Source organism: Lucilia cuprina, chromosome 2 (genome assembly GCF_022045245.1).
Source record: "Lucilia cuprina isolate Lc7/37 chromosome 2, ASM2204524v1, whole genome shotgun sequence".
NCBI lineage: Eukaryota > Metazoa > Arthropoda > Insecta > Diptera > Calliphoridae > Lucilia > Lucilia cuprina.
The window spans coordinates 38,002,261-38,027,177 of record NC_060950.1 but is presented as its reverse complement, the minus strand read 5'-3'; the positions used below and the strand labels follow the sequence as shown (position 1 = coordinate 38,027,177).

General features: G+C 29.9%; 3 protein-coding genes across 7 annotated transcripts in view; 1 reads left to right on the top strand and 2 right to left on the bottom strand.

Annotated features, from left to right (window-relative positions):
* LOC111676858 (alpha-L-iduronidase) overlaps positions 1-4,636 on the bottom strand; it is an 11,456-nt gene extending 6,820 nt beyond the window's left edge. Inside the window, exon 1 of the mRNA XM_023437852.2 lies at positions 3,969-4,636. Within this exon, the coding sequence (XP_023293620.2) occupies positions 3,969-4,431 (463 nt within the window). The 5' untranslated portion in view covers positions 4,432-4,636. The remainder of the gene's footprint in view (positions 1-3,968) is intronic.
* A 2,559-nt stretch (positions 4,637-7,195) lies between these two features.
* LOC111676872 (gustatory and pheromone receptor 32a) lies at positions 7,196-22,491 on the top strand. 5 transcript variants are annotated; one of them, XR_006940337.1, is made up of 8 exons: positions 7,196-7,281; positions 7,364-8,471; positions 11,048-11,110; positions 11,462-11,551; positions 21,363-21,474; positions 21,634-21,682; positions 21,875-21,927; positions 22,373-22,491. XR_006940337.1 is itself a non-coding variant. In XM_023437874.2 (4 exons), the coding sequence occupies exons 1-4, from the start codon at positions 7,371-7,373 to the stop codon at positions 13,822-13,824; spliced, it is 1,353 nt and encodes a 450-aa protein (XP_023293642.2). In that variant the 5' UTR covers positions 7,327-7,370; the 3' UTR covers positions 13,825-13,860. The 5 variants fall into 5 exon arrangements, 1 of the variants encoding a protein (XP_023293642.2); XR_006940336.1 differs by lacking the exon at positions 7,196-7,281 and having other exon boundaries at positions 7,330-8,471; XR_006940342.1 differs by lacking the exons at positions 7,196-7,281; positions 21,634-21,682; positions 21,875-21,927; positions 22,373-22,491 and adding an exon at positions 11,682-11,816 and having other exon boundaries at positions 7,327-8,471; positions 21,363-21,475.
* LOC111676874 (endoplasmic reticulum transmembrane helix translocase) lies at positions 13,558-20,212 on the bottom strand. Its single transcript, XM_023437876.2, has 8 exons — positions 19,031-20,212; positions 16,761-17,713; positions 15,736-16,681; positions 15,478-15,674; positions 15,275-15,417; positions 15,073-15,205; positions 14,854-14,997; positions 13,558-14,775 (listed from the first exon to the last, which is right to left on the bottom strand). Exons 1-8 carry the CDS (start codon positions 20,058-20,060, stop codon positions 14,656-14,658), a joined length of 3,666 nt encoding a protein of 1,221 aa, XP_023293644.2. The 5' UTR covers positions 20,061-20,212; the 3' UTR covers positions 13,558-14,655.
* Positions 22,492-24,917: the final 2,426 nt, after the last annotated feature.

Genomic DNA, 24,917 nt, shown 5'->3' with positions numbered 1-24,917 from the left:
ATATATATATATGTGAGTTTTTTTGCACATTTTACGAAAAAAAAAATTGCATTTACATTAAACCAAAAATAAACGTCATACGACTGTTAAATTTTCCATTCGTATTTTCTCTTAATGTGTCATGGTTTCATTACATATTGCGTTTTTGCGCAATATGTGAACACAATCGACTTCTTGGATTGTAAATGGTCAGGTTTAAAACAAGTCTGAATAATACTTTTGACCTGTAAATGGTGTGGCTATATTTTTCAAATTGCTGTGAATATCACTTGATTTTTATCCGTCTGCCCGTCCGTGTAAACCTTGTAATCAAACTACAGGTAGCAATTTTGGAGATAACGCAATGAAATTTGGCACATGATATTTTTGGTAGACGAAGTCTATTGAAAATAGTTAACATCGGTCCATTATTTCACCTAGGCCCCATAAAATAGAACCCGCCAAAATAGGGCTTTTAAGTTCATAATTACGTTTAATATACTCGTATCTAGACAAAAAGCTGCAAAACCAAGTTCTATACTAGCCTTGATGACCCTGATGAAGTTTATAATTATAGAATCCCATAAAAATTTTACATAAATATCCACAGTTTTATTAAACAATAAATGGCTTATGTATATCTGAGGCAAGGTGCAATTCAACTTAAATGCTTTATTATGAAAACTAAATTACATTTTATTCGTATATTCGTATACACCCGACTATAACACTGATTTTGTGTATACAACTACTACTTATTTCGATCCCACGACTGTTATTAAATTCATCCCAAACGCAACAATAAGTAATTTTTTCCTTATTGGGAGAACTAATTGTACCAGTCATATTATAAACCTTTATAATACCCTACACCACTAGTGGGGAGGGTATATTGGGTTTGTGCTGATGTTTGTAACATTCAAAAATATATGTTCTATACCTATCTTAAAGTTTACCAATCGGCTTAGAATCGCTTTCTGAGTCTATTCAGCTATGTCCGTCCGTCTGGCTGGCTGTCCATGTAAACCTTGTGCGCAAGTCGCAGGTCGCAAATTTGTTTGGCTTTTTTGACCCAAGGACGAAGCCTATTGGGGCTTGTTTCACCTAGCCTCCATACAACAAAACCTCCGAAAAGGGCTTCTGAGCTTATAATTATGTTAAATATAACTGTATGTCGATAAAAAACTAAGTTTTATACAAGCCTTGATGACCTTGCCAAATTTCATGAAGATCGGGCCTCATTTGACCCTAGCTCCCATACAAAGTCTCCTTCAGAAAATTACTTGAATGTCCAAAATTAAATATCGCGATGAAATTCAGCACAAATAAATATTTTATAAATATAAATATATTCACTAAACTTTATCGGGCTTGGTCCATATTTTTCATAACTGGTGAAGGGTGTCACCAGTTCATACTTGTTTTTCGTTTATAATAAAGTGACAATGCAAAACCTTTAGGAAGTTTGAATACGTTCAACAATCCAAAAATTGAGTCTGGTTTATTTATTTAAAAATTGTAATTTTACTCATTAAATATTCAAAGCAATTTTCCTAAAGACAACTTTTTTTTCGATTATGCTGGTCTTGTAGTAAATGAGTGATACGTATTTATTTAGTCTTAGTTGTAAGATACAACAGTATTCTATACAAAAAGAAGAACTTCAAATAATTACTTATAACAGAAAAATATATTAAACAATTTAGAGTGCTATATTCGGCTGTGCCGAATCTTAAATACCCTCCACCAGCTACTTTTATGATATTACTTTTCTAATTGATCAAATATTTGTAGAAATAAGTTTTCTCATGTCTTTAATAGAAAAAATGCCAAAAGTTAAATTTATTACAATTCCAAGATTTTATTGAACATTATAAATTTAGTAATTTGCATGTATGTATATGTGTGAAAGATTTTGAGATTTTTAAAATACAAATACATATATAATTATGTTCTACACAAAATTTTGTTCAACACAAATTGGTAATAAGTAATGTGCGTTTAAGAAATTTTCGTAAAAGGACTTTGTATGGGAGCTATGTCCAATTGTATATAAAGACAAAATTTCAGAATTCTGTATCTATATCATTACTTGGTAATAAATATTGTGAATCTAAGTGATTTTCTGGACCTAGTATGTGAGCTGTGACCAAATATGGACCGATCGTAAAACAATTTTATAGTGAATTTATGGTATATAAGAGCAATATTTTTGATAAATGTATGGATATCAATATTTGGTTATGAGTTATGTGCGTTTTGTCTGATTTTCGGAAGGGAACCTTGTATGTGTGTTTTTCTAAGAGGGACCTTGTGTGGGAGCTATGATCAATTATGGAACCATCGGAAAAACATTTCACAATATATGAGGAACACTTGTGCAAAACTTTATATGGATACCTTAATTTAGTAATGAGTTATGTGCGTATTAGTTATTTTCGGGAGGGGACCTTTTATAGGAGCTCTGACCAAATATGGACCGATCCAAAAAAACTTTCATTGTTATATTTCAGTATAAAAAAGCAATACTCTTACCAAATTTTATATCGATATCTTAATTTACTAATGAGTTATGCGCGTTTAAGTGATTTTCGGGAGGGGGCCTTGTATGGGAACTATGACCATCCAAAAAAACTTTCATTGTAATATTTCTGTATATTAGCAATACTTGTACCAAATTTTATATCGAAATCTTAATTTAGTAATGAGTTATGCGTGTTTAAGTGATTTTCGGGAGGGGACCTTGTATGGGAGCTATGACTAATTATGGACCGATCCAAAAAAAAGCTTTCATCGTAATATTTCCGTATATAAAAGCAATACTTGTACAAAATTTTATATCGATATCTTGATGCGCGTTTAAGTGATTTTCGGGAGGGGACCTTGTATGGGAGCTATGACCAAATATGGACCGATCCAAAAAATCTTTCATTGTAATATTTCTATGTATAAGAGCAATACTTGTACCAAATTTGTAATTTTGTATGGGAGGTATATGAAATTGTGGACCGATTCTGGCGATTTTACGCAGAGGTTAAGCTCTTGTGTGGAAACGAATGTATGCCGATTTTTATTGAATTATCTTGCATAGTTTTTGAGAAAATTACATCAGAATGTGTAAAAAATTCCTATTTTTTCGAGGTTGTTTCAAATTTTGATTCATAACTTTTCCCGATGTGAACCGATTTTGCCCATTTTCAATACCAAACAACTTAGGAAAACGAAGAACGTTTTGGGTGAATTTGGTTAAATTCTATTGCTTCGTTTTATCGTGAGCGTGTTTTACACAGACAGACGGACATAGCTAAATCGACTCAGAATTTGATAAGGACCCAGAATATATATACTTTGTTGGGTCTTAGATGAATATTTTTTTGGTGTTACACACGGAATGACAAAGTTATATATACCCTCTATCACCACTGATGGTTGTGGAGGGTATAAAAATATTAGTATTAAATAATTATTACTCCATAAAGAGCAAAATTTCCAGCACAAATCAATTTCAAGATTTTGTATACAAATTTTGCTATATATGCCATTAATTTTTTTATAAAAAATAACGAGGAAATAGAATATATTTATGTAGTTTTGAGTAGATCAATATTTCGATGTGCTACAAACGGAATAACGTTATTATTAATATGGGGCATATTATGTTTTGATGACTGGTATACAAATTTGTATACGGAAAACTACGGTCACGAACCTGTCTGTCGGTTTATATGGAGGCTCCATATAAATATGGTAAAAATGGTCAAACCAATACAATAAATTTTCCTAATCGCATATGTATGTATATATGTATGTATGTATGTATGTATGCATGTATATATGTATGTATGCCTATAGGATGGGTTATATAATATTGCAAAAAAATAAATAGAAAACATTGTATTACAAAAAATTATTAAAAAGTCGTACTTTCTTTTATACCTTAAAAGTCCCACTGTGTCTAGTGTAGATACAAAAATATTCAATTCACTTACTCAAATAATGTTTGGCTACTTGATAGCTTAAATTTTCCCAATAGAAATCGTTCTGAGTTGGATTTTTAAGAAAGACATTCGATAAATTTGCCATAAACTCTATAACAGGATTTAAATTTATTTCATCCAAATCCATAAGGAATTTATCCAAGACATTAAAATCATAAATTGGTACTCCAGATTGTGTGTATTGTTCAAATTGCAAAAGTTCCAATAGCCAATGTATTCGTATGTGTGTTATAGCACCAGTAGGTAGTGCTGATATATACAACAGATTCATTTGCATGGCGTCCGATAGTAGTGAGTTTTTAATATCATCATGTATTATTTTTCCGGCGGGACATAAACCCGTATTTGTCCAAAACTTTGGAAATTTATAATATGGAGTATCACAGGTGTAATTATATCGATGCAGGTTTGAAAGACTAAGTGCTCCCACTATAACCATCAAAGAACTGGCCATTATTATTAATTCCACCTTATTTTGCAATTTATTAAATGTTTACTAAAATAAATATCTAACTAAATGGGATGTTTGTTTTGTATGTACATATGTATGTACGAATCCCACATATTGGTGATAAGAAACAGCTGTCCATTATAAAGTCATACGTACTACTGAAGAAATAATTATATTAGGGCACTTCTAATTATAACAAGTAAGAGTGTTATATTTTTTGGTACAAAGTCATTAATAAAATGTTGGTTGAATTTCATCGATTAATTCCTATTTTAAGCCAAACAAAGCATATTAAGTAGTTAGACTCTTTCAATTTGCATTTTTTGGTGGATAACTATTTCACGTATGATACTTAAAACTGGTCAAAAAGTAAGGTCGACTATAAATTTAAATTCTTACAAGAGAATTAAAATCATACGTGCACGATGTGAGAAGTAATTTCCTTCATGTGAGAGTCGGGCTACTTATTGTATCATAGCGTGATCCTAAGTGTGAGATCAGACTTGCTCATTTTGATGAGGTTTCTTGTTGCATTGTAAAATGTAAATGGCCAGTATACGAAAAAACTTCTCAGCTAGTGAATATTATTCATGAGTCATAATTTATGACTCATAAATAATGCGATCAACACGAGAATATATGTAATATTTTATATGCAAAATTTTGTAAACACATTTGAACTCAGCCAATATTTTTTTGATGTTTACTTTAATATGATGTTGATCTAAATATATAACATTTTTAATACATACATACTTTAGACCTACTCAAAAAATGGTGCTTGAGTTACCCACCTCAAAATATTTGACCTGGTCCACACTAGAAAACTTTTGTTGAGAAACTTTTTCTTAATTCTCTTTTGAAGTTTCCTTTATGTCCACACATAGAAACTTTTGTTTCAGAAACTACGTATTAATTGCATTGATTTATTGTTGTACGAATAAGAAGAATAACAAAACGAAACAAGTTTCCGAGTACGAGAAACTCCGTACCGCGAGAGAGATGAATGATATTCTTTCACTCTCACACAAAATCAAAAGTTTCCCAAAAAAAGTTTTCTAGTGTGGACCGGTAGTTTGCTGTTATGTGGTATGGTATTACCCAAAATATTTTCGGTTAAGTGTTGTCATTCGTAAGCTAGACAGTTTTCAAGAAAATATCATATTAAATTCAATATTTTACCTATCTTCAAATAATATTTGTTATGTTTTATAATGGCTCCCAAAATATTTGTAGTCTATCGATGAGAAAAAACCCTTTTTATATAATTTTTAAAGTTTTACAGTATTTCATAAAAAATATATATATTTGAAGCCATGTCTAATGGTGTGCAAAATTGTGTAGATTATGCAGTTTTTAAGAAAATATTTAATCTGTATATCTGAGATAATATAACAGTTAGAGTCCTCAAATTTTTTAGGAACCATTTTAGAATCGATATGATTATTTAGAATATAAAGTAGGCGGACTACCAGCATATTATATAAATTAAATACAAAACTATTACAGTTAAAATCTTTAAATTTTGCACGAATAACTTTAAAATCCATGTAAACATTGTGGGTAATAAATTGGCAGACCTCCCATATTAATTAAAAAATTAAATAAAAAAATCCCATATTAATTAAATAAAACTAATACAACGATGGAATTAAACGTAAACGAGTTTTGTATGACCCCAAATAGCTCATCGATATTTTGTTAGTATCGGTCCATATTTGACCCTACACCCATATACATATATATGGGTGTATAATTTAACGTTTATTGGCTAAAATTGTGTGAGTACTGGGATGAAATTGGACATAAACATGATTTGTATGAACAAAAATCGTTTTACAAAATTTTAAGGGAATCGGTCAATAATTATACCCTTTATATAAAGCCTCCACATAAACATGTATTGTATGACCCCAAATTTACCCTACCACCATTCAACGCTCAGTACTGAGCGTGGATGCTGTTTTTTGACAAATTTCATAGTATTATTAGACCGATAAATTTCGACATAAACTAGTTTTGTATGAGCTTAAAATTTTTGACTTTAAAATGCGAATACAGCGATGAAATTCGTTATAAATATGATTTTCATACAAAAAATTTTTCTACAAGATTTTACGATAATCGGTTCATATTTGATCCTACAATATTTGTCCCGTCAGAAAACTACAGAAAATGTTGTAAAGATAGTCGAGAATATATCTATGTTCACCTCTTACAAAAATTCAGTTTATGGTTATAAAAATTGAACAAACATAATTTGTTTTTAAAAGTTAAACTTTTATTAATGGACATCTTTCAAATATTACCTTGATATTCATATTAATATCGATATATGATAATAAATTATTCATAAATAATGTTTATTTATATAACAAGGATTTGATCTTGGGTATATTTATAAGATTCGGCATACCCGAATATAACACTATTACTTATTTATGTTGACTTTGTCGAAAATATAAATATTAACGAATACGACAACGACAACGACTAAGGCAACAAGCCCTTTAAAGGATAAAATATACAATGAATTTTGTACACACATATGTATATAAAAATAAATACCATAAAGTAAATTTACATTTTGCTAAAAAATATAATAGTAAAAAAACTTACACATGCATATTTTACATACACACAGTTTTGAATATATCATCGTAATTTAGTCAGTATATATTTCATAACATTATTATTCATCCGATAAGATTCTTAGATAAAAAATTAATTTTCCCTAAAAGCAGTTATTTACATTTATGTACATGAACATGTTGTATTCATACAGTCATTCAAGTACTTGCTTCGTTCGCTAACAAGGACTCACTTGAAGTAAAAACATTTTCCGTTGACAAAGTAATTAATAATTATATTTAAAAAGCTGCTAGAACAAATATTGATTAAACAAATTATTGAAAAACTTTTTGTTATTTAAAAGGTTTAAGATGTGTCCTGGACCTTGGACAGTTAATATGAGTAGAGAAAAAGTGAAATCATCACCTGTTCGTCAAACAACTAGAAGTGCATTCATGATGGATTCAAATAATAACGAGTCGGAAACGTTTTTAAGTGATATTACTGACCTTCTCTATATATTGAAGGCGACAGGGCTCTTGCCCTTCTATCGAACTATATCCAACTATGAACTGGGACCTCCATCTGTATTATCACGTATCTACACTATTACTGCTCATATTCTGATTCATTCAATGACGATTTACAATGTGTACAACCTATTTACGGATGGTTCCACACAACTATTTTATTCGTATCGTGAAACGGACAACATAAACTATTGGATTGAAATTCTTTTGTGCATTGTTACGTATACTACGACTGTATTTTTATGTTTCAGAAACGGAAAATCATATTTGAACATTTTAAATGACACTCTCAAAGTGGATGAGGAAATAAGTCGAAAATTTTCGATTAATATGGTTAATAATTGCGGATTTGCCATCAAGTACATTATAATAATAGTGATTTTCCAAGTATACATAATAATTTTAAAAATATTGTCAATCAAGGAACCATTAAATGTGGCCTCATACATTCTCATTTCATTTTATTCATTTCAAAATGGTTTGTCGTCAATATTCATCGTGTACGCTTCGGTTCTCTTGCGTATTATAACAGTACGTTTCGAATTTTTAAACAAAATAATAACTGGTTACACGTACCGTGAGCAAAAGGCAAAAGTAAGACAACGAATTACACGTGTAAATAATGGCGACATTTTCTCACAACCACGATCCATGGAAAACTTTCCAGATGAGTCACTATTTGCTTTTCGTATGTACAATAAATTATTGCGTCTCTACAAGGCTGTCAATGAATGTTGCAGTCTAACACTGGTCGTCTATATGGGTTACGCATTTTATTCGATTACCACAACTACATATAATTTATTTGTTCAGATTACAACACAAATGGACAGTGCAATGGAAATGTCTGTGAATGTGCTGCAAATCTGTTTTGTATTACTGTTCACTAATACTATTATGTTGGCCGTGTTATCACGATGCGCTGGACAAGCTACAGATCAGGTAATAATATGTATATTGTATATGTATTTGTTATTACACTGGTTTCCCGGTTTAACAAATGATACAGTGTCAGGCCCATTCGTAAAAATGAAAAATTCGTTAAACCGAATAACTACTTTTCTATGATTTAATGATAAAAATATGGTAATGGATGATAAGAAGTCTATTTTTTATATCCTTTAATCTTAATGAACGATTTATATTTTGCAGTTTGCAAAATATTTTTATACTTTCCAACACCATCAGTGGCGATATAGGGTATATAACACGCTCACGATAAAACGAAGCATTTGAATTTAACCAAATTCTTCCAAAATGTTCTTCATTTTTCTAAGTTGCTTGGTATTGAAAATGAGCAAAATCGGTTCACATCGGGAAAAGTTATGAATCAAAATTAAAAACAACCTCGAAAAATAAGTGTTATTTACACATTCTGATGTAATTTTCCCGAATACTATGCAAGATAATTCAATAAAAATCACCACACATTCGTTTCTACTTGAGAGCTTGATCCCTGCTGAAAATCGTTAGAATTGGTTTACAATTTTATATAGATTTTTTTTTGTAAATAAGACATGAGAAAACTTATTTCTACAAATATATCAAATATTAGAAAATTTTTAATATGAAAGTAGTTGGTGGAAGGTATTTAAGATTTGGCTCAGCCGAATATAGCAAGCACTCTAACTTGTTTCATATTTCTTCCAAAGATGTGAAATTTTGTGTTACAGTAAAAGTAATAAAAAATTTCAAATTTGCAATTATTTGCTTTTATTTGACACTAATATTCACGCAAACCATATGGATCTATAGTTGAAATCTACATTTTATATCAGATAGACGCTACTATAAATGAAGAGATTTTATTTTTCTTTTGGAATATCTATATAATCCACCAATATAATTTACTGCAAAAATTGGACAAAATTTTTCAATCTCATCTTTATCTATATATAATATTTATATTATATATATATATATATATATATATATATATATATATATATATATATATATATATATATATATATATATATATATATATATATTTATATATATATATATATAACAGCGTATTCCTGTATGTCTGGAATAGGTTAGAGACTCCTAGTGGGCGAGGAGCAACGCCCCTATTAAGAAAATATAAAATCCGTATATTTGAGATAATATAACAGTTATGATTATTTAGGACTTTTATCTGGGGACCTTTAAGCCCCCACACGAATTAAATAAAAAACTATTAGAGCTAGAATCTTCAAATTTTACATGAAGAACTTTGCCATTCATTTGAACATTTAGAGAATAATGGCCGGACTTTCAATGGGGAGCTTGGTACCACATATAAATTAAATTCAAAATTTCGTATATCTTAAAAACTGATTGATGTTTCAAATTTTTCAAAGAAATTAATGAGGGATAGAAGTTGGCGAACTTGCAATAATTTGCTTGGCAACTCTTATATGTAACATATGAAGTGAAAAGTTTGTTCCCTTGAAATTTTCATTTCCCTCAAAGGGAAAATTGCTATCGTGAATTTGTTGTGAACAATTCATCCAGCCAAGTTCGGCCAGGCTGACACCCTACCTAGCCCCATACCACTAAACCCCCGAATAGGGCGTGTAAACCTTGTAATGAAACAATTTTAGAAATAATTCAATGAAATTTTGTACATGATCTTCTACGTGTCCGTAGACGAAGCCTATTGAAAATGGTTAACATCGGTCCATTATTTCACCTAACCCCCATACAACTAAACCCGCCAAATAGGCTTTTAAGTTCACAAGTATGTTTTTGAGATGTGGTGGACCGACATTTACTAAAAATTATTCACTTCGACCGAAAGACACAGCAAAACATCTGTTTCAAATTATCTCAATTAATACCCAAAATAGAATCTGTACCCCAGGAAAATTAGGCAAACAATATGAGCAATCTATGGAATTTTAGAATTTTAAATTAAATTTCTAACGTTTTCGTCGATGGATATATATTCAGTATCATCGTAATATAGATCGTACTATTAACAAATTTGTCATCACTTTTAAGTTATTCATAAGCAGTTGATATATGCTTATGCACTGTTACACAGTTTATCTCAAACTCACTCTATGACCAATAGTACAATGTCTGACTATACGTAATTTAAGATTGTATCATAGGTCATATTAAAGATCTGAATGAGAAAAAAATTTTGAGTAATATTCCCACCAAATTTTATTTATTTTTTAATTAAAAAAAGATTAAAAACACTATTTTATACATTAATATTGGAAAAAAATTAAAGCTGATTATTAGAGCTAGTTGAAGTCTTAGGGGGTTATTTTGTAAATGCCTTCCCCTCACTTCACTTCATATTTCATATAAATATAATGCAACATTATGTGTATTGGAGTAAACATATGGTGGATCGCATATTGATAGAAAATTTTTATTAGAAATGGTATTCATACATACATGTATGTATGTTGTTAAAAAAGATATGCGAACCATAAAATTAAAATACCAAAATTTAAATAAAAACTAGAATATTTATTGTGTTAACTTTTCTAATCACATTTTTTAAATTTATATTTTAGGCAAATGAAACATCGGAGATACTAGCCCGAGTGTATGGTAAAAGCAAGGAGTATCAAAATATCGTATGTCCATTTAATACAACTATACAGAAGACTCATTATTTCAGTATCTAGTTATAAGTTCATTTATGTTTTTATGCATTTGTACTTATCATTTAACTTTGATAAGATTCATATTGGAATAATGCGTTTTTAACATTTTGTTAACATAATATTTACATACATATGTTTCCGTATTTGTCAGAATGTCGCAGAAAAAAACAGTAAATAGCAGTTGTAATTAAAAATTTCTAAAACTTTTTTTTGTTTTTGTGATTAATTCAGACCATCGTAACTGGCGATTATGGAAACATGTGTAGTAATTTTACATACATATACATACATACTAAAATCTTTATTGTATTTTTATTGCAGGTTGATAAATTTTTAACAAAAAGCATTAAACAAGAAGTACAATTCACTGCTTATGGTTTTTTTGTTATCGACAATTCGACACTTTTTAAGGTAAACAGATTATAACATAAATATGCGAATTCAAATGCAAAAGCGAATAATAAATTTTATTTTCTTATCTTGAATTATAGTAAATTTAATTAGAAGTGTTTAAAACCATTTTTTTTTCAAATTTTCTGAGGAATAGTATTTGCTAAAGATTAAGCGAATGTAAAAATGTAAGATCATATTTCGCGTAGGCGAACGCGAGCATTCGTTATTTACATTCCTAATATGTAATAAAATTTTTAAAATCGCATCAGGAACAGAATAAGAGGTACCAAAATTCATAAATTCTTACAAACTTCTATTATCTAGATTCTAGAAGTATAATAATTTTAGCGATCACGGCCATTACTTAAACGAATTTTTAAATCACGATAACTGTAAACATCTTTAAATAATTATCTGAAATTCATAATTTAAATGAAGTTTTAATCACTGTTATATCTTCTTCCCTCTTCAACCTTTGAAACTATCCCTCAAATAATCGGTAATGGGTTGTACTTCCATAACCACTTTTCAATGACTATTTACATACCGTCTTCATTACTTTGAAGTACTCGAGTAATCACTTTCTTTTAATCTGATATAGAAGTACTTTATTTTCGGTTTTATCTTTTTGTTTGCACATTTCATTTAATTGCATGTTAAGAATTGTGTTTTATAAAAAAGAAAACAACATTAACTTTGTATCTGAAAACCATTATTTGACGCACAATAAAATAGCTAAGCAGTGGTGCAGTGAGTAGAACATTTAACTATCAAACCGAAGTTCCTGGTTCGTATTCTAACTTTTATTATTAAAAACAAAACAACTTACTCAACAACTTCTTTGTAAGCAAAATATACTTCTTTAACTCCCTATTTGTAAGCGAGCGTAAAAGTACTTAGCACCAATGACATCACCGTGTTAAAAAAATGGATTTTATTAGCATTTAAACTCATGACTTTTGAATGTACGTTTTTCCTGTGCCTGTGTTCTGTAACTTCGACAAAAAGTTCGAAAAACAGAGTGAACACATGTAATTCAAATATATTTCGGTTAATAAGAAATTTCTGAATAGGACTGCGTCAATAGGAGAATGCGTCAATTATGAAACGATACTCATAAGATTTTGTACATAGATAAAACTTGTTCGAATTTTTAAGCAAGATATTATGTTAAAGTCATTTTCTGAAGGAGACCATATATGAGGTTAGTTGCAATTATGGATTGATCCTCAAAAAATGTCGTAGAAAGATTTCGGCTTATATCGAATTTCATTACTATACTCGTACTTCTACAACAGTTATGACCGTTCAAGCAGTTTTTTGGAGGTCCACTTGCATGGGAGCTATCCGAAAATACGATATTTGTATGTCAAAAATAAAACGCATTATCTTGATGACACGCTTATGTAAACTTCACTAGATTTTCACCAAACCTTGATATACTTCAAATATGTTATTTGTAATGACTTTTCTACGCCTCTTTCCTTACTTTTTACTTTGTTTTCAATTGTAAGGAAATATTTGGTTTATAAAAGAGAATATTATCGCATTTTAAGATGTGATTAAGATGCAGTTTGTAAAGTGTGACATCAATTATATTTTCCTGGGTACTTATACAAAATTTCTACTGTCTAGCTCTTCCCGTGTGGTCTCTATCGTGATTTCAACAGACAGACGGACGGACATGGCTAGATCGTGTTAGAATTTAATGTTGACCCAGAATATATATATATACTTTTATGGGTCTGTGACCAATATTCCTATGTGTTACAAACGGAATGCCAAAATCAATATACCCCCCATCTTTTTTTAATAGTGGGTATAAAAAGAATTGTGTACAACAAAAATTTCCACAGTGATCTCCACAAATACGATATATTTTTAAACATAGGCAATTTTTAAAATGTATGTATTTTTACATTACATAGTGCGATATCTGAAAAGCCTTCAAACCTTGGTCTTTGGGTTAAAATAAGTTAGAAAAATTAAATCCTCCTTCAAAATTGTACAGTAGTACACTTTTATTTTTTATTCTCCTTTTTAGAAAGTTTATTGGGTCTCTTGTAAAATTTGTTGAATTTAATTTACTATTTATTATTTTTTTCATTCATTATGACGATATATTGCTTGAAATGTTCTAAGATTTTGTACAAGTAATATATAGAGAATTTTTAAATTTTTATTTTTAAAAGATATTTTCGGCTGTTACAACATATCTGGTTATTTTAATACAATTTAAACAATTGGAAGAATCAAAAACGGTGGATGCATCTTCACAAAAATCAAATTAAATATTTAACAAGACAAATGAATATTTTTTTCTTATATTTATTTTATTAATGTTAAATTTTCTTAATTTTTTTTTTATTATACAAGTTTATAAATTGTTCTATTTTATGTACACTTACATTTGTTAATGTATATGTAATATATAAATAATAAAACACTTACATATTTGATCTTTATATAAATATTCTGATTTTTAAATGAGTTGAATATGGCAGCAACAAGTGCTCGAATAACAAAGGTAATGTCGCAATCTCTATCTATTGCATTTCGAGATCCTCACCTATAACTTTACAATGGAAAATGAAATATGTTTGGTTAGTTTGTGACTAGTCTTTTCTGGTGTACTCTTTAAACAGTTTTAAGTGGCCTCAATTTAAAAAAAATGTTTCTAAGTAAGTTTTATCCTTTTATTTTTTATTATAATTTTATTTTATTTGTAAAATTAAATATCATTTACATTAGGTAAAAAAAGAAAAATACTCGTAAATAACAAACATGTTTTAATATAAATGAATAAGATGATAAGTTTTTACGACATTTCAGTTTGTATAAGAAGAATGTAAGTTAGTTTACGATAATGAGCCAGGAGTACTAAATTATAATAAAAAAAAACGAAACACCATTTACTAAAAGAGAAATATTTATAAACAGAAATAAATTCCAAACAAGAAGAGAAATAAAATAAACTGATTTTCACAGCTTTGCAAAAGCATAAGCGAATAAATTATACTAAGACGATTAACAAAAAGAAATTCCATAATTTTAATAAATAAATAATCGAAAAACTAATGTATTGATAGAGATAAAGAACATAAATACGATAGAATGATTTCTTAGCAACTCAGTACTTTTGATTTTCGTCTGGTTTCACCAAAAAGGAATGAACATATTCTATCAGCCACAAATGCTGCTATAGTATCGGCCAACAAAACGTATATCAGTATTTGACGGAACTAAAAGAGTGAAAATAATAAAATACGTGTAAAACTTTAAAACTAATCATCAGCTAGAAAGACACACTCAACACTTACATCACTTGGAAAATCGACAATTTCAAAAGTGTTTGTCAAATCTGGCGATAGACCCAAGGCCAACATAATCACTAAACCAGTAGACACAAGAATTGAATACAAAAGTAAACGATTCTCTCGCAAACTTTCCATAAACGGATGACCCTTTTAATGAGAACATACAAACAGAAGAATATAAATAATTATATTGCAAAGGAAAAAATAATTACGATAAATTACCTTGTAGTTAACAGCAAATGTGGATACTTGTAATGCCAAACAAATTATGTACACAGTGCTGTTAATTATATTCGGCTCAAACTTTTGTTTCTCTTCAGCATCCATGTCGATGTACAATTTAACTTTTCCTTCCCTGTGCAAATAAAAAAGTTATTTATTATTTGTTGATATTTTTTATCGATTTATTATTAAGTGAATTTACCTTGGTGGTGCCCTAGCGGTTGCCTCTTGGGTTAAGTAAAACAATGCTGTAAAATGAACAGCAAATTGGCACAGTATTGTTGAGACCGTGTAAAAATTGAAAATATTTGGCAGGGGTGCTGTTTTCGAAAGTGTTTTTAAAGGCTACAAAATCAAAGTTTTAAAAATATTTTTAAAAAATTTATTAGTGTATAATTTGCTTACTTTTGAACGTGTAATGAAAAGGAAACAGGCTGCAATAAAAAGACCCTGCAAAGTAGCTTGAGTGTCACTGAATTTTACGCCGTCAATGTAGAGTACAGATTGACAATATGCAGAGATGAGAGCATTTAATGCCAAAATTTTAAACATTTGCAATGTGGTAACTAAAGTACAACGTCCCTGTTTTATGATATGATTAACTAAAAAATTTTAATATAAAATGAGTTTGTATTACATCCCTCCTAAGTAAATATAACATACCACACATAATCGATGAAGATTTGCTAGTAAATGGTGCTGCAATACTGGCATCTCCCAATTTTACAACCGACACTTGTTCCTCATCAATTTCTCTTAAAACTGTTTGTAATCGCGCTTGAGTTTGGGCAATTTGTTCCCGCCTCTGTTGTAGGGCACGCTCACGTGGTGATAATGCTTGATTTTGTGGTCGATTGGTAAGAGCAGCCGGAGCATTGCGACCACCTAACCGTTGATTGGCAGTAGCTGCAGCAACATTAGTTGGGATAGCAGCATTTTCAACAGTACCAGTCGCCGTAAGGGCAGTATTGGTATTTCGCTTTGTTGGTACACCAGAAAGCAACGAGACTCCAACATTTGCATGCTTCAAAGCACCCACATCGTTTGTACCGTCACCACACATAAGAGTACAATAGCCAAGATGCTTAAGCGTGGTAATAACATATTCCTTCTGCTTGGGAGCAAAACGAGCGCAGACTGTAACACGCGGAAGGATTTTCAACATGTATTTATGCTGATGTTCCTTAAGATATTGTAGACCTTCACCGGTTATACATAAATCGAAATCATTTAGGGACTCAAATTCCAAGTTAAAAACATGTTCGCCATCAATAGAAACCCACTGCCATTCTCCAGCATTCTTTTGAGATGCGGAGAGTACGAGCAACTTCTTTCTTGTGAAACGCAATTCTTTGGCAACATGACAAGCGGTCAAAGGATTGTCGCCAGTAATCATTACCACCTTATGTGATGCCTGTATAAGTTCTTTAATGACACTCTTAGAATCTGGTTTCATGGGGCATGAAATTATAACAAAGCCAGCAAAAGTAAGATCACATTCTACATCTTCTCGTTTAAGTTCACGTACTTGTTGATTGCTCAAATTGCCGAATTCTTTAATACCTAAAGCTAAAACACGTGCTCCACGACGAGAATACTCTAGGAAGGTCTATGGTATAAAAATATTGTTGTGATTTTACTAAAATATGTATATAAAGAACTTTGTAATAAATGTGAAAACCACCTACCTTTTCATAATTTTCTGGTACATTTTTCAACATTTTTATCAAAACTTCTGGAGCTCCCTTAACTGTGCCGATATAATTGACCTCATTGCCGAATGGTGACAAATAGCCGGCTAAAACAGACATGCGTTTAAGAGCAGAAGAAAAATAGAAACGTTGATAGATGCGAAGTGGTTTTAATTTTCCCCTTTTTGGTATTACACTTTCTTGTTTTGTAAGATTCCAATCGACAGCAGTAAGAGTTGCCTTTTCCAGAGGATCTCCAACCAAACCATCTTCAAGCATTACCAATGAATGACAAGTGGCCAAAACTTGAATAGTACTGTCTTCAGCTTTTTCCATTGGAATGATCGCCCCATCAGCTGTTAGTCCCGCCACTCCTTCCACCATCAAATTGTCTGATGTCAAGGTGCCAGTTTTATCGAAACAGCAGATTTGAACTTTGCCAGCAAAAGGAATACGGAAAGGTTCCGTACAGAAAACAAATAATTTTGATAGTTGCATTAGCGAAGTGTTTACGGCCAATGTCAATTCAATTGGTAGATCAGGCGGTATGATAGATGTCAAAATCAATGTACACTCCAAAAACAGTTTGTAACGATTACGTTCAGGATCTTCGCTGCCTTTAATCCAAACATAGGAAGCCGCAGCAATAGCAAATATCATAAGGAATACAATGAATGCAAATGTTTCCAAGTTATTTTCTGTTACACGCTTGACACCAAACAAAATTGTTCGCAATAATTTGCCTTGAGAGGTATTGAACCCAGTTCGAATTACGTAACCAATACAACCTCCATCTGGGGCTCGCATTGCATCCTTAGTGGGCGCTGTATGTTGTACAACTTTCGTGCCACCAAACAAAACGAAAAGTTTACCCTCGCCGTCCACATCGAGTTCAGTGTTTAGATTATCAAGTGATTCTAATGACTCTTTCATTTGTGGTACTGATTCGCCTGTAAAAGAATTGAGAGATAATTGTTAAAAAAATGTATTTATTTTGAGAATTTTTTTTTAATTTTTGATTCTAATAAGTGAACCGTCAACGGTACCTTAAAATTAATTCACTTATCTCTTTGATCGTCAACAAAGGTCCTAAGTACTCTTGACATTAATCCTTCTTCGACAAAGAGATCTATGTCTCTTAAAATTTTAAAATAAAATATTTTAGAGCTGAACAAAAGCTTTAAACAAATTATTCATGAAAATCCAATTCGACACGTCTAAAAAAGGTTTGCTAGGGTTAAGTCCCGTAATTTCCCCCAGTTCGCCGTAGAACCTATTCCCTAGCCATTTCAGCCTGAGGTTTTGTATCCTAGGACATCGACAGATAATATGCTCACTCGTCTCTACCTTCTTCTCATCTTCGCATAACCTGCAATAGTCCGGTATACTACTGTCCCATTTGTAGATGCTTGAAGATTTAAAATCATTTTTGAAGTCGAAGAGTTCAAATCTACCACGCTGTTTTTCACCTTTTATTTAAATTTTGTGATAAAAAAAATACTTTCCGTAAGGTCTGATCGTCCTAAATAATTTTGTTTGTTTAATTTTTCATACGATTCTGTACAATTGTTTTAAATTACTTTTTGGTTAATAACTCCTAAACTACTTGAGTCTCTCTACAATGGAGAAGAGAGTTTAGTTATCCTTATACTATGAATTTTTATAATTTTTATCACGGGTCTGTCTGACCTATTTGACATTGAAATATACACTTCAACAGTTGACCTTTAATCTTTTTGAAGTAAAATATTCTATTTACAAGATTTTAATCTTTGGTTGAAGTCAAAAATTGTTTAACACATTAAACAGTTTTATAGTTGTGAGCAATTATGTGTATTTTCTTTTATGAAATTTGAACAGTTTTTTAATATTCAAATCGCAATATTTTTATATTGGAATGAGCTTCCGTCCGATAAGTCAATAATATATTATATATGTGGTAAGTTTCATTTAAATCGGTCGGTAATTACGACTGCTGTCCGCTTTCACATGGATTCTCCCATTGACCCCTTATTTAATTTATTGTCTGCGTCAGAATTGTAAATGTATTATTATTTTTGATTTTAATTCGTTAAGATTTTTTGTGTAATAGAATTTTTAATTACACGATAAATATTTTTTGTATTAATTTTAATGAATAATAAACAATACAGTATTATTAATCAGACTTTACTCCCACGTATGTATATAGAGACTCTCTTTTAGAATTGTTTTTTGCATACCATTTTACAAATCATAATATTGTCGAATATATGTAAATGACATACCTGTTAGCATGCTCTCATCCACGATACAACTTCCGCGTAACAAAACCAAATCACAAGGAACAATATTATCATTTTGAGATCTGGTTATTGAAACTAAATCGCCGGGTAGTAACTGGTCTGATACCATTTGTCTCCATTTATTCTGACGAAAAACATTTATTAAATACGGCTTATTTCCCATTTTACGAATTTCGGACATATTACGCAATTGCTGTTGCACTAACGTACATTCGAAAACAATTAACATACATAGTGTGAAAAGCGAATAATACCAATATTCGTCCAGGCACCAAAGACCAACAGAAAATATTTGAAATACAAAAAATGGAGCTGTGGCTCTCTCAATAAACAATTCGAAAAATTCGGGTACAACCATCTCCATTTGATTGTTACCATACGTCTTTTCAGCCAATGTAATGGCAGCCTCCGTCTCAAGACCACGTGTCTTTGAATAATGTTGCAAAAGTTCATTGACTGGAAACTCAATGCCTCTAAAGGTCGCTTTCTCTTCATCCCAAACGTATTTGGTTTTTTGAAACAGGAAATAATACAAATCTCGTCCATCCTCTAATGTCGTCCTTCTAATATTTACCATTTCGGATGAGCCATTATTGGCTGTGGGTACTACTTTGGCCAGAACACCCACTTTGGGTACTTTGACCTTGCGACAGTTCAGAAAAGCTAGAACATGAACACTCCAATAGCAGCAAAGCATCGTCAAAACATGAACAAATGCTATGGCTGCAATAGCCACAAGACCGGCCTCGTAATATTCTTCAACGCCATACACCGCAATCCACAAATAAAATGCCCCCAGATACAGAAGTGTAAAGGGCAGCACGACAATACTTAAAATTATGGGATTCCTTACATAGAGGGTTACATATTGAACTAAATCATCGATACCGTGACTGGTGCCAGGAATGCCTGTATTTTTGTTTTTGGAATTTACTGCATTGGCGGAGTCTATGGCTTGTTTTTGCAAAATTAATTTGTTTTTGACATCTTTTTCTTCTTTGCTGCCACTCATTTTATTCACAATTTCATTAACTTTTGATCGTCATTTATTTTTGGAAAAAATTTTTACTAAATTTCCCAAAAATGTAATCAGGAAAATTTAATGAAAATTCATAAATATTAAAAAGTACAATTTTATACGGCGACTTGAAGAAAATTATGAATTGTCAAAATATTTTTACAAACTATTTGACATTTGTGACGTGTTCATTTTACCATTGATTGCCAAACCTCATTTATATTACCAGTGTTTAGGGATTGGGAAAAAAACAATTTGAGAATTTATTATTCTGGTCTGGTTGCAAAATATATGAGTTAAGAAAAAAATATATATAGCGTTTATTTAAAATTCCATACAAAGAAACATTTTTTTATTGAAGTAAGTTTTTAAAGTAACGCGATCTGATTTTTAAGTATTTGATATATAAAATCTATTGAGCAATATTTTGTTTTATAGAAAATGGTTCGACTTTTTGCTATTTCTGAAAATTTGATTATTCGACCTTTTTCGTTTTATAAAAGGCCGAACTTTTTTCGACTTGAATAATGCATAATAAAAATGTTTACCGCAACACATAAAGTAAACAATGAAATAAAAACATTGTATAGGTAGAAAATTTCAATTCGAATGAATATAAGTTTTTATATTACATATACATATATATTAAAAACACAATAAATAAATTAATTTAAATTGTTGGAAAAATCCGATTTTTTACCTTTTTACTTTTATTTTCAAAGTCGACTTCTTCCAATTCTATTGTAGAGTTATTGAATTTTTAGAGCAAAATAGTCAGTTTCGACTTTTGGACTTTTCGACAAAAAGTCGATTGTTTGATAGTCGATTAATAGAAAGAACCCTTCTAATAAATCGCTGTAAAATGAAAAGTTGACATTTCAGAGCTATTAGCATTTTTCTAGCTGTTTTACAGTGGCCGTTAGCGATATTATTATGAAAAAGTTGGCAACACGAAACATAAATGTCAAATTATAAAGTATTATTATCATTTTCTGTTTTAAATTGCACGTGGTCGTTTTCTTCTTCTAAAAGTTTTCAAATATCTATTAAAATGCTTTGTTACATTTCACATATTATAAAACTGTGAAATAACTTGTATGTAAGGTAAGAAACATTTTATATTATTGGTTGTTAATATTAAAATAGCTTTTTATGTGATGATAACCATGATAGGGACAGCTGAATTAAGATGTTGATTTATCGATTTTCAAAAATCTGATTTTCTTTTAAAATTAATTATTAAATTTTTAAAAATGTAAAGATTTTAAATTATGTGTTGCATTTTTTATTTCATAGACGTTGGATGGCATTAAAACTTCAAGTGGACAATGGGGTAATCGAAATGAAATTTTGATTCCGTTGGAGATGTTTTCCATTTGGAATGTGTTACTAATTATGTGTTGAAAAGGCAAGTATTTTTATATATAATCGTGATAGGGAGATCTGAATTATAAAGAATTTATTGTTTCCAAAATTGCTGAAAATAATATTTAACATTAACTTCATTTTTATAAATACATATGTACGTAAATAATTGTGTTTTATATAATATTTTTATTCATTTTAGGATTTCAATTTGGCAAATTTAAAGTATGGGTCAAGACATTACAAACATGGTAAGTGTATATGAAAATATCTTTCAAATTAAAATGTATGTTTATGATGATAACTATGATAGGGACATCTGATTATTAATGAATGATTTATCACTTTGTTCCATAAGTACTAACTTGTTTAAAATTAATGTTAATAAAAATAAATATAATTTGTTCGTTGTTAATATAAAAATATTTCTTTTATATTTATAGATCTTTTTATATAAATACATCGTGCAAAAACACCTTTATTAATATAACAAAATGTAAGTAAAAAATGTCATTATTAATTATATTTGTACTTAGTAAATGTTTCAATGATGATACTAATGATAGGGACAGCTGAAATTAACATGATTGATTTATCTTTTGTTCTAAATTAACTGAGTTACCCTTAATTCACCTTTAAATATAACTTATGTTAACAATTATTTTAATTTTATATTATTTTTTTTTTGGTTTAGGCTCAACCGGCATTGAAACCAAAAACTTTTAACATTGGAGTTAAAAACAAACAAGTAAGTTAATACCAAAAATGATTAAGGGTTAAATTCATTTTCATTGTATGATGATAACCATGATAGGGACATCTGAATAATTATGAGGATTTATCAAAAGTTTCCAATTATAACTGATTCAAATTTTTAGATATCTAGTATTATTCCATTACAGGCACTAAACTAATATCGATTTTTCTATTTTTATTTGCAGTTGCTGGTAGTAGTAAAACATGGAGTAATAATACCTTTTAAATATAGACGTAAACGTAAAACATGGATAATACAGTTGTTATATATAGGATAAATAAAAAAATATTTTGAACACATGAAGTATTTGGCTTTTATTTATTAATATATTACGTCTATAGTATATACTTGCTTTTATGGCTTGTCTTACAAATTAATACGTTTGTCTAAATACTTGGCATTGATATTTCCACACAAATTTTTCAAAATCAAAAAAAAAAAAAAAACAATTGGAGTAGATAGGGAAGGGATTTACCAAATAAGAGGCGAAATTAAAACTAAAATTGTATGTATTTTTAGGTGTCTGCAGATTTTATACTAATTAAGAAAGCGTTTTAATATTTAAACAAGTTCTTATATACCCTTCACCATGGTGTGTTAAAAAAAGTGGGTACCAAAAAATCCTCTTTTTACTTACACTTCGGTCTCAACATGCTTAATTAAATTCATGTTTCGAGATTCAATATTATAGAAAACTGAAAAAAGTACCTTTTGAAAAAGTAACTTTTATGGATTCTCACCTATTTCAGAACACATATTTAATTTCATATTTATAGGTTCAATATTATGGAAAATTCAAAAAGTACCCTTTGAGTAACAAAAAAGTACCAAAAATTTCACTTTTTTGAGTTCTCACCTAAATCCGATTTTACATACTTCATGTTTCTAAGTTCAATTTTATTGAAAATTCAATAAGTACCTTTTGAAAAACGAAAAAGGACCAAAAAGTTATTTTTATGGCTTAAGCCAGGCTCCATATACTTAATTTCATATTTCTAGCCAATAACAACACAGTGGTGCTGCTCTCGCTCTGCCTTGTTTTTATATACAAGCGTACAATATCAAAATTTACCGTTATGTACTTTGTTTTTGATGAAATTTTGAAATTAAGCTATGTCCGTCCTTCTGGCTGGCTGTCCATGTAAACCTTGTGCGCAAGGTACAGGCCGCAATTTTCAAGATAATTGGATGAAATTTGGCACACACGCTTCTTTTGGACGAAGCCTATTGAAAATGGTTAAAATCGGTCCATTATTTCGACTAGCTCCCATACAACCGTACCCCCCAAATATGACCTTTTGGCTTATAATTAATTTAAATGATCCATTGTGTTAACAAAAGTCGACAAAACTTAGTTTTATAGAACTTTAAATGACACTACCGATTTTTGTAATGATCGGGCTTCATTTGACCCTATCCCCCATACAAACTCCCCTTCAGAAAATGACTTAAAGGTCAAAATTCACTTACAAACACTAATAACACTTTTAAATTCTACATAAATAATATTGAAGAAGACTTAACTCCCCCTACCAACATTTTTAAGGATAGGGCCATATTTTGCCCTACTCCCCTTTAAGCCCTCTTAAAAAAATCTCTTTTTTTGCCAAAAAAAAAGTAAAAATATTCCGAAATAAAGTTAAAAAAATAAACCAAATGCTTTATTTTTTTAAATAATCCCCATTTTTAACATACATACTGACTGGTGTAGGGTATCATATGGTCGGCTATGCCCGACTATACATTCATACTTGTTTTTATGTGAAACATGTTTGATTGTAAAAATAGTTCGCCATGAAAATGAATGCTTACAACCAGTAAACATTCGATGATTCTCTTACGAATTTTTATTGGTACACTATGTTTATTATTTTAAAATGCATTAATGAAGGTATTATGAATAAATTTTAAATATTTAAATTTATTTTTAGCAGACATTTATATCTTATTTCGAATTCCATTAAAATTCACTCTGGGTAAAAAACCTAATATATTTTAAAATCTGTTTTTTTCTCTTATTACGCAAGATGTTAAATAATAAATTAATTAAAATAAGTATTAAATACAAAAACCTAATAAATTTATCGTTAGCTTGGTACACAAGTCCTCTTTTGCAAATTTTACTGGAAAAGCAAAAAATTAAAACGTTTCTTGTATTTCATATTTTTAAAATCTTTAATCGTATTTTTCTTCTTTGATTTTTCCTTTTTTAATATCGATTGTTAACCAATTTCAAAATAATGCCGTTTTATAGGACTAAGCACGTTTATTAAACTAATATTTATAATCAAAATTATTTTTAATAATACATTCATTTCATTATATTTATAATCTGGATAAGTACTGCATTAAATTAGTGTAAGTAACTCTGTCGAAAGCTCGGCAACAAGCAAAAGCCTGACCGTCCTTAAGAGATAAAAGCGATGACGTGAGAGTTATTACACCTATAATTATCTTCTTTCTTTATAAAACATGCATTGTTTTAATAACAAACACTGATGTTTACTGTATATCAAACACCGTGAAGTTTAATAAATATTTAACATCAGACTAAATTAATTCTTAGATAAACAAATCTGATTATTAATCGGCCTTTGTTTGCATGCTCTTAAACTAATAAACAAAATTAACTAATCGAGTACGCACAAAAATAACTTTTAAAATTAATTTAAATTTATTTATTAACCCATTTACAGCCACACAAAGGTACAAGTAAAAATTTTTAAACA

What these genes read in the sequence shown, in the direction of transcription:
- LOC111676872 (XM_023437874.2), top strand. Translation starts at nt 7,371, where the DNA reads ATGTGTCCTGGACCTTGGACAGTTAATATGAGTAGAGAAAAAGTGAAA. An exon ending in CTGGACAAGCTACAGATCAG is followed by an intron (nt 8,472 to 11,047) that starts GTAATAATATGT and finishes TTTATATTTTAG; the next exon opens with GCAAATGAAACATCGGAGAT. An exon ending in ACAATTCGACACTTTTTAAG is followed by an intron (nt 11,552 to 13,725) that starts GTAAACAGATTA and finishes TATTTTTAAAAG; the next exon opens with ATATTTTCGGCTGTTACAAC.
- LOC111676874 (XM_023437876.2), bottom strand. Translation starts at nt 20,060, where the DNA reads ATGAGTGGCAGCAAAGAAGAAAAAGATGTCAAAAACAAATTAATTTTG. An exon ending in GGATGAGAGCATGCTAACAG is followed by an intron (nt 17,714 to 19,030) that starts GTATGTCATTTA and finishes ATTCTTTTACAG; the next exon opens with GCGAATCAGTACCACAAATG. An exon ending in TTGTCGATTTTCCAAGTGAT is followed by an intron (nt 14,776 to 14,853) that starts GTAAGTGTTGAG and finishes TCACTCTTTTAG; the next exon opens with TTCCGTCAAATACTGATATA.